The sequence below is a fragment of the Acanthisitta chloris genome, unplaced genomic scaffold (genome assembly GCF_000695815.1).
Source record: "Acanthisitta chloris isolate BGI_N310 unplaced genomic scaffold, ASM69581v1 scaffold21846, whole genome shotgun sequence".
In the NCBI taxonomy this organism is placed as follows: domain Eukaryota; kingdom Metazoa; phylum Chordata; class Aves; order Passeriformes; family Acanthisittidae; genus Acanthisitta; species Acanthisitta chloris.
The window spans coordinates 61,006-70,723 of record NW_008676781.1 but is presented as its reverse complement, the minus strand read 5'-3'; the positions used below and the strand labels follow the sequence as shown (position 1 = coordinate 70,723).

Below are 9,718 nucleotides of genomic sequence, written 5' to 3'. Positions count from 1 at the left end.
TTTGAGTCTTAGGTACCTCTGTGAGGACTGAGTGAGGTTTGTATGAATCTCTGCTGCTTCTGGAGCCCAAACAGTGGGCTGGGTCATGGAGGGGTTGTTCAAGGAGCTTTTGTTCAGCTCTTACAAGTGAGGGAGTTTTGTCATCTGAGTGAAAAATTTAGATTTATGTAGGTGGAAATGTTTTAATCTTTGTCATTGGGAGAATTGAATCACTTGCTCCTGTTTAATGGTGTAATGCAGGAGAGCTGTGATTAGGGGTTGGAGAACTGCTGGATGTTTGCCTTTCTCGTTTGACTGTGGAGTTAATGGAGTCTTCCTAACCAGAAACAGACACTGAGCTCTTTGGTTTTCTTCTGCTGTTAGATCCCCACAGGTGACTGATCTATGAAATGGCAGAGAATGGCACAGACTGTGACCAGAGACGCATCGGAATGAGCAAAGAGCAGCACAATGGCAACTTCACAGGTAGGTGGCAATGACTTCATGCTCTCAGCTGGTCAGGCTGGGGTGGAAAATGGCCATAACAACATGGCAGAGGAGGTGATGTTGGTGCACTTCTGTGCTTAGGTCAGGCTGGACGGGACCCTGAGCAGCCTCATCTAGTGAGGGGCGTCTCTGCCCGTGGCAGGGGGTGGAACGAGCTGATCTTTCAGGTCCCTTCAACCCAGACCACTCTGGGATTCTATGGTTTTATCCCCACTGAATGCAAAGGGCCTCAATGCCTGAACCAATCTTGGAATCCTCAGTCATCTCTCAGCCTGAAGCCTGGAGGATTTGTGTGTTGTGAAGCCATGGAGTAGCTTTGTGCGGTGTATTTCCATTCATGTTTTTCTTATACACTTTTCTCCTCCCAAAGTTCTCGTTCTGTAGTTGATCCTTTAAGCCCCACAGAGCTGACCTGGGCACCACCAGGGGCTGCAGCAGGGCTGAGCTAAAAAAATCAACTCTCTTGGCAAATCTGTGGCTGTGGAAGTCAGGCTGTCCAGCCCCACCCTTTGGCACTGGAAAGTCAGGGCTTGGTGATAAAAATCTGGTTTAATCTGTCAGAAATTCAGTTATTACTCTCCCAATTTCTAGCTTTTCTGTTGAAATTCACCATCACTATAATTTGTTTCAATAATAAATCACTAACAAACCAGTTTTAACCACCTCACCTGCTGCCTCAACTCTGGTTTTCCTACTGGTGTGTCTGAATTAGCCTGGGGTAATGTTTAGAACTCATGGAAAATAACATGAAAACATCTAATGAAGATCTTTGTGTCACTGAATTATCCATGCTGTGAGGTAAAGTATAGAAATGATAACCATCTTCCTTTGTTTCCTGTCAGCTCTGGATGAGCCAGTTCCATATTTAATTAAGTTTTGTAATTGGGTGATTTCTCAAGTTGTTTGCAGTCTTACACCATTGTCTTTTGTGACCTTTACTAAACACAGGGTCAGAAAACTAAGGTTGAAACATTTTAATGACACAATCTGAATCTGAGGATTCAGGTTGTGTCATAAAAATGAATCTGAGGATTCAGATTAGATTAATATTTTCAATGCAACAGAAAATGTGAAATTTATGAACATTATTGCAGTGCACAATAGATACATGTTTTGCTGTCTAGTGAGTGATGTTCAAACAAGTTTGATGTCTGAGCATTATTTTTGTGTATTTTCTCCATTGTTTCCTGGTATTTTTTTCCCTCTTACTTCAGAATTCCTTTTCTTTAAAAGCTTAAAAATTATTACTGCCTGTTAGCTTGACAACCTTTGAACAAGCAAAACAGCTAAGGATTGGGGTTTTATCCATCTTCCTTTATTGTAAGCACAAGATAACACCTTTATTAGAAGAACCTTTCTGTACCTGTGTGGCAGTGAGTGTTGAGCTCAGCATTGTAACCAAATCACTGGGTAAAACAGCCACATCAGGCCAGGGAAGATCCTTTCCCTGGGAGCACTGTGGGCTCGTCTGGGAGAAGCTGACACCAGTGAGTCAGGAATTCCCAGAGCCTGAGGATCCTGTCTGGGAGGGCAGGTGCTGTTATCCAGTTCCATGGTGACTGAAGTGTATAAAGAGCACATGTAACTCAACCTCGTTCGATGGGAGGAGGCTGAGAATAGCTCTCTTGGAACAGAACCAGCTCACAATGTCTCTGCAGTGGGTGGTAAAGTGACATTTGACCTAATGTAGTAGCTGGTTCAGAAGGAGTAGTGCAGTCCCTTGCATTAAGGCTGCTAAAGATGCCAGACCTGTGGCACCCTGGGCCAGTTTGGTTCTTGAATGCTTGTCAGTCACATGGAGGAACAAACCACCTTCCTCTTGCTTTCTGATGCTCTTGGGACAAACACTTTGTGATGAGGAGAAAACATGACTGAGAGCTCCCATTAACTTCCTAACACACATGTTTTGGGGTGGGATAAACCTTGAACTGCCACATTCTGCTTTTACATCTCTTGTGCTTTTCCTTGGCAGATTCCTCTATGCTGAACGAACGGAAGCGAAGGGAGCGAGAGGAGAGGTTGAATGTTGTCCTGTGGAAACAACCCCTTGTTACCTTGCACTATTTTTGCCTGGAAACTCTAATAAGCTTGAAGGAATGGACCATAAAGTAAAGATCATTTCTTTAACTTCTCCTAAGCGTTCTGGGGAAACCCATGCTCTGATTCAGTAGGTCATTCTGACATCTCACTTTCCCTGATGATTCACAGCTCTAACATTCTTCTTTCAGAAAACAGAGTTATTTTGGGCCCTTAAAGGTGGAACACACCACACTGCTAGCTGTGCACTCAGACCTTCTGCCTACATTGCATGAGTGCAGCAAGGTGTCTGTGGGAGAAAATGGCAAAATTCTTCTCTGAAGAGTTGAATATTCCAGTTTGACGGAGTTAGACAGTGGTCAGAGGTCCTTAAGGCAAGGGATACTGTACTTATGCACTTAATCTAGCTGTTGGTGTCACTGAATGATCTTCAGATAGCTTAGCCAGGGCAGGGGTCAGGGTTATGTGGAACTTGCACTGATGTTTATGATGCTGCAAAGAGGACTTTGCTTCTAAGCTATGTGTTTCTTTTTCAACAGGAAATGATTTATTAAAGTACTTTCCCTGAGTGTTATTTTCACACTGGATAAAACCAGCTTTTACTCCAGGGAGAGAATTTGTGAGGAGCAGTCCTACCATTCCCTACTAGTGTGAAATGTACAGCTGTATCTCAGTGTACTAGGCTTGAGGGTTCAGAGTGCCAAAACACGAGTACAGTTTGCAATGGAAATGCCAAGAGTAGCAGCCATCTAATACCTGTGTTGGTAACTGGACTCTCTTGTGTTTGGGATTGAGTTTAGAAATGTTTTCCCAGTCAGAAGACAGGATCTAGTGTCACCTGGGATGATTCCAGCTGTTGGGCTGCTTCTCTGCAGCATGAGCTGAGACTGGTGCTCATGGTTATGTTCATTGTCCCTTCTGGGCTGGGGACATGAGATTGACTGAGAGGAACCCCCAAACCTCCTTATTTTCCTTCGTGCATCCCTTCAACTGCCATTAGGAACTGCTTCTGTGAGAACTGAGGTCTGACATTAGTCATTTCTGACAGCCTCCAAGCATTTATTTAAACCAAGCAGAAATAACATTTGAGGATTTATTTTAAGACCTCAAATCTTATTTGGCTTTCTAGACATCAAATCCTGCTGCAGATGCACTTGCATCCTCCGCTGTGCAGCACATTTTTGTTGTCTAGCACTACCATGACAGTATCTTTACAGAGAATAACCTTATTATGAACTATTAAGTTGAGACCTCAGATTGACTCTTAATGATCTCTTGCATAAACTGTGGTTTAAATTATGACAATCACTCGAAAATCCAATTGTCATACTAATGTAAGCAGCACTGACTTCAATTTTAACACAATTTAAATGATTTTTTTTTTCAGCTTGCTTAATGTGAAACATTTGTGACTGTTTTCCTGGATTATGTCTCATATTTCTGTCTTTGTCTGAATAGATAAGTTCATAGTTTGCTGTCACAGTCTGAGAATTTGAAGTGATGTTAGCACTTACTTTTTGATTTATCATTGGTGACAACATAATAATGCTTCCTAGAATATAATACATGTATTTGCTAATCCACTGTGTGTGGCCACACACACATCAGGCAGAAAAAAGCAGGGAAACCAACAGTGATTTGGTAGCAAATTCCATTGGAAATCGCTTTTCTGCCCTTATTGCAGTAACTTCCTAATGCTTCATCATTAGCTGAATTGTACTTATTAAACTTGGAGCTGTTACGAGAGATACAAATTCAATAGATCAGGGGAACCAAAAGAGTGTAAAGATCTGTTCCTCTTGCTGCCCCTGTGGTTGTGCTCTCCAGCACAGCCTGAAATTAGCACTTGTGTGTTCCACCCACAGCTCTCCTTGCCCAGGGCCAGTGCAGAGCAGCTTGGGCTGCTGGTGAGGGCCTGTGTTTGACTCTTGGCTGCAGAAGCTGAATTGTTTGCAGATTGGCTTTTTTTGCAGACAGTTACTTTGGTATTTTTATTTAAAAACCAAATTATGCATGGCTGAACTTTGATCTCACTTGACAGCAAAGTGGAGATTTTCCCCTAAAGAATAAAGACTCCCCAGAGATTTTCATGGGAGGGTTATGCTCTTATTATGGCAAACTTTTCAGCTGCCATTTGTCCCAGGCCCCAGGGCTAGCTGGGGTGCTTTGAAATGGATGCTAATGATGTAAAACCCTAATTGCCATTTGTCTTTCAGATTGTGGCATCGGAGAAGCATCTTGGTGTGTGTTTTACTGGCACTGGCAGCACTCACAGCCACCTACTACATCGAAGGAGCACATCAACAGGTAAGAGCTTCTCAAGCTGCTTCCCTGAGTTACTTACCCTTCCTGTCCCTGTGCTGAAGTGCTGGGAATTAAACAGGGTCTTCATGCAGTTAGTGTGTCTTTTGAACTCCTGCTCCCCAAGCATTTGTTTCTCATGTCATGACTCTGCTGTGTGTGGCTGAGTTGTGTTTCAGGAGTGGGGAGTGATCAGCTGCATCATTTGGTCTGTTGTATCTGTAGGTGTTGCATTTCTCATCTGTGCCTGAGTAAGCACACCTCCAGTGCTGCAGCACTCCTTCACAGCTGCTGTTACAAGCTTTTAATAGTGGTGTGAGCTCTTTGGGGATAATGTTATACTGAGTCATGGGAGAACTTTGTGGTTCCCAAGAAATGTTTCTTCTGCTTTTATGGAAGAGGCTCCTGACCAGACAGGATAGGCATCTATCTACATATGAAATGGTTTTATGGCTCAAATCTGGTTCTGTGATGCTTCTCATACCCACATGGTTTTCAAATGGCTGTTCAGAAACTTGTTGAGCTTGGTGAACACAAAAATGATGCTTTTACACCGTTACCTAAGGTAATGGTGGTGTTTGCACCTTCCCCCTCCCCATTTCTCTTTGAGTGTCACATTTTCCTGGAGGACAGACAACCTTTTCAAACCCATTTCCTTGTGGAACTGTGTCATCTTACCACTCTGACCCTGAAATGAGCAGGTTTCCAATTTCAGAGAACTCACTTGCCTCCGTAGTGCTGTGGTGTGTCATTGCTGCCTGAGGGACATGCAGGTCTGGAACAGGAGTCCTGACTTCCCAGGACAGGTCTGGGGACACTTGGCTCATCCTCTTGGTGTTGCTCTCACAGCAGTGAGAGGCAGATAGTGCTTCCTGCTTCTCCAGTGTACCCAGCTGGACTTTTGATGTCCAGAGTTTGCAGTGGCTTTGCCATATCCCCTCATTGATGTGTGCAGCACACAGCCAACATTTATCTTTTCTTAAAAGGAACAAACCTGCTACTCCCTGCTCCAAGATAAAACATTCCACAGACTAACTGGGAGTGCAGCTAATTTCATTCCTTTATTTAATCTGTTCAGACCATGCCCTGAGCTGTCTGCTTGCTGCCTGGGCTCAGTAGACACCAGACACTGTCTGGGGCTTGCTGCTCCCTGCTCACACCTAATGTGCCTGTTCTGGATCCCAGCCCCCTACTATTGAACCTGAATTTTCATCTGTCTCCTTGGAAACTTGCTGATTCTATGTGTGGGGGGAAATGTGCTGTTTTCTCTGCATATCTGTGCTGTAACTGCAATAAATTGCAAGTAGAAGTATCTAGGATTCTATTTCAGTTGTTAGAATGCAATATAATAATCCTAACTCTTTTTTTTTCTCTTTTGTGACTTTTCTATTTCAGTATGTGAAGTACATGGAGAAGAAGTTGTTCTGGTGTGCCTACTGGGTGGGATTGGGCATTCTGTCCTCTGTTGGACTTGGAACAGGTCTCCACACCTTTCTGCTCTATTTGGTAAGGATGTCTCCACACTGCTCCTCCTGAATCAAGGGGTTTCATTGCTGAATACTTTCAAATATGTGGATAAAGAATTTTCTCTAAGTCCTAAGCAGTAAGTCCTTCTAAAGGAAAAGAAATACTTGGTGTAATGCCTCTGGGCTCTAGTGAATGTTATTCATATTTTATCCTGTGTCACCTTGTTTTGTGGTTGGTAAGTTCTGTGTTCATTGAACTGTAGATTTTAGCCTCACTCTGAAACCATGAGGCAAAATCTGCAAGCTCCAGCCCCTAATTTCCTAATTAAATGAAGCATTTTTAGCATGTGCAGCTCAAATGTTTCCATTTAAAATTTTTTTTTCAGCATCATTTTTTTAGTAGCTTCAGATGCTTATTTTTCCAGCTGAAACAGCTGCAATAGGCAGCTGGTTTGAAGTTCAGGCTCTATTAATCTTGCTGTGAAAATAGAAAGAAAAAATGTTTTTCTATGAAGATAAAATATCTTCTGAAAAATTGTGTGCTGTTGTTTATCTCAACTTAGCTAGGAAAGTTAGGGAAATGTTTGGGTGTGTTTTGCTTTTGGCCATTGTATTAGTTCCTGGTTTATGAAACCACTGTCCTGGATTTTAGAAAAGGATTCATGGCCACAAAATAATTAAAACCAGTTTCTGCAACAAATGTCATCTTGTATTTGGAACAATTACAGATGTTTACTTTCAGAACTGCTTTAATCATTAACAATAACACAGAGAACACTGCACAAGACAAGAAACTCCTGCTTTTCCCCACAGCAGGGCAGTGCCTGGGAGATGGAATGGCATCTGCAGCAGCCTCAGACTTAGTGTAGCTTCTGTCCTCAAGGCTGTGGAGGCAGAAAGCACAGGGAGATACAAGTTGGTGCCTGCACAGCCTTCTAGGCAAAAATATTGCTGTCAGCCTCCGTGACTGGAAAGGGAAATTCAGCAAAGCCCATGAGCAGTGTGTAAGCATTTTTATGGACAGTGCTCAGCCAGCACACAGACCTTCCTGACTGCAGGGCTGGAGCTGTTAGTAGCTCAGGACAGTCACACAGAGAGGGGCAAACAGCATTTCCAGGCTGAAGGTGGGTTGTGTTCCTTTGCTCTACATCAGTCTGACACAGAGGAGCAGAAGTGCTGTCAAATTAGGCCTCTCCAAGATGATTTGTCTTCCCAAGACAGCACCACTTCTTTTTCTAAAGGAAGGTGGAATGAGTTGACCTTTCTTCTACTCTGTTTAAAATTCCAAGTGCTTAAATAGTTCTAAATGGCTTCAATATAGAAAAATTAAATTTCAGGACATAGCACTTGACTTTTCCTGTGGAGTGTGTGAACCTTTTGGCTATATTTAGGCCATGACCTGAGCTGACATTAAAGCAACAGATATAACAAGATATAACTTCTCTGTTGGCTTATCAGTATAACTCAGAGTAGGTTTTTAGGAGGTGAGCAGCCTTCCAAAGCTTCCAGGGACTTGTGTCACCTAGGAAAAGAGATTGAGTTTGATGTTAGGAAAGGAACATAAGAGGGAAGGTTTCACATAACAGGCAGAATTCTGTGAGGACAGCGAGTGCAGGAAGCAAGAGAAGAAAGGAACTGTTTTCCTCTTTTCTCCTGTGCACGATGTAGAGATTAGCGTGGACTGTTCAGGTCAATTACCACTTTGTGGGCACTGGAGGCTGCTCTGAGCACCTCATGGTTTACACCTCGGTGAATCCTTGTGGTTGTCGCCACTAGATGGCACTGGGAGAGTAAAAACAGCAGTTCTGGCCCTGACAAACTCTGCGTTGTCTTTTTGAGTACCTGAACTGTTCATATTCTTATCACTGCAGCTGCATCAGCAATGTGTACATGGAATATGTTATCACTGTAGTAATACACTGCTTAATATCTCGTCGGTTTGAGCCCAACACCTGGTGTGAGAGGGAACACTGACTGCTAAAAGTTGGTGCAACTTTTAGGGGTAAATTATTTCAGGGTAGCAGTCTGGATTTAACCCATCTGGCAGCAATGCAATGAGGAGCTCCAGCTTTCAAAGGGAGGAGTTCTAAGGTGTTTTGCTTTGCTATTTGTACAGCAGTTCCCTCTGAAAGGAGATAGAACAGGCTAAGTGGAGAACTCACTATATTAACTCTTTATTACTATCTACTTTTCCTGTTCCATCTACTTTAATTACATTTCTTCATGATGGTAAAACTGAGTCTTCTATTGACTCAAATAAATGAAAAGTTACAAACCAGCAAATCCTTCCTGCTTTAGTGCCTGGATTTGCCATCAATAGAGAACAGACTCAGTAAGTGTTTTCAAATTGCTTTTAATTAATTGCTCATTTTAAAGCTGTATGTACAGGGAGGTTGTTGGGAATGCAATTACACGCTCAGAGAACAATGCCCTTGGGCCCACCCATGTGCTGCTGAGCTCGGGTTGGGGCTTGCAGCATTGTCTCTGCCATGAAGGGCACATGGAGGAATTGATGGCATGTAGGCACCTGTTGAGGCTGCTCAGCTGTCCCACAGGTGCATCTGCATTGCACAGAACCCTCCACTTGCTGTGTGTGGCTGTTTTCCTCTCAAACTGCTGCAGCACAGCCTGGGCAGGTCACAGCAGTGGTTATGCAAGTGGTGCAGTATAGGAGTGACTCTGATGTTGGCTGTCCCTGGCCTGCTTAGCTGTTTTTCCAGTGCTGAAAACTGTCATTTGGATCCTTCAGAGCATCTCTCAGCAGCTGCTCCCTGGAGCCACAGGCAGTGCCAGGAGAGATCCTGGGGTTAGCTGGGAACAGTTTGCTTGAAGTTGAATTTACAGTTTGAGCAGCCTCAGTGTGGGAGGGAGGGGTGTTACTGCCTCAGGTTCATTTCAGGTCACATCTGATTTGCATTTATTTGGTCACACATCTCTGTGCAAGAGGGACAGGTCCATTTTGTTAGGCTGATAAAAGGCTTTTTTAGTGCTGTTTCTGTGATTCAAGAGCTTTCTATATGTTCTAAAGGGCTTGAACATTGTTTGCTGTGTCAGTTCCTAGTTCACTGCTGCTGCCTTAGCTGTAGCCAGCACTAAATGTAAAATTTGACATGGCTTTTTGGGAAACAATTCTCATGCTGCACTTGGCACGGAGCTGAGAGCTGGCACAGAGCAGCTCTTTGGTGCAGAAGCAGGGAAGCAGGCCACTCTTCCAAGAATCCTGCTCATTCTGACACTTTCAAAACAAGTCTGCTGGCTTATTTTCCTCAAGTCCATTAAAGGTTTTTCACAATTCTTCAAAAACAACCCTTAAAACTAGGAATCGGGACGTGATTCTGTAGGAAATAAAACTCTTAGGATTAATGACCCTGAACACTGGTTTTAGCAGCACATGGCTTTGTCCTTAGTCCTGGGATGTTTTCTATTGG

The 9,718-nt window shown here is 43.4% G+C and overlaps 1 protein-coding gene across 1 annotated transcript in view; it reads left to right on the top strand.

Moving 5' to 3' along the window:
- The first annotated feature begins 364 nt into the window (after nucleotides 1–364).
- The window catches only part of VMP1 (vacuole membrane protein 1), a 53,180-nt gene continuing 43,826 nt past the window's right edge, over nucleotides 365–9,718 (top strand). Inside the window, exons 1-4 of the mRNA XM_009076267.1 lie at nucleotides 365–465; nucleotides 2,459–2,594; nucleotides 4,740–4,830; nucleotides 6,220–6,330. Of these exons, the coding sequence (XP_009074515.1) occupies nucleotides 390–465; nucleotides 2,459–2,594; nucleotides 4,740–4,830; nucleotides 6,220–6,330 (414 nt within the window). The 5' untranslated portion in view covers nucleotides 365–389. The remainder of the gene's footprint in view (nucleotides 466–2,458; nucleotides 2,595–4,739; nucleotides 4,831–6,219; nucleotides 6,331–9,718) is intronic.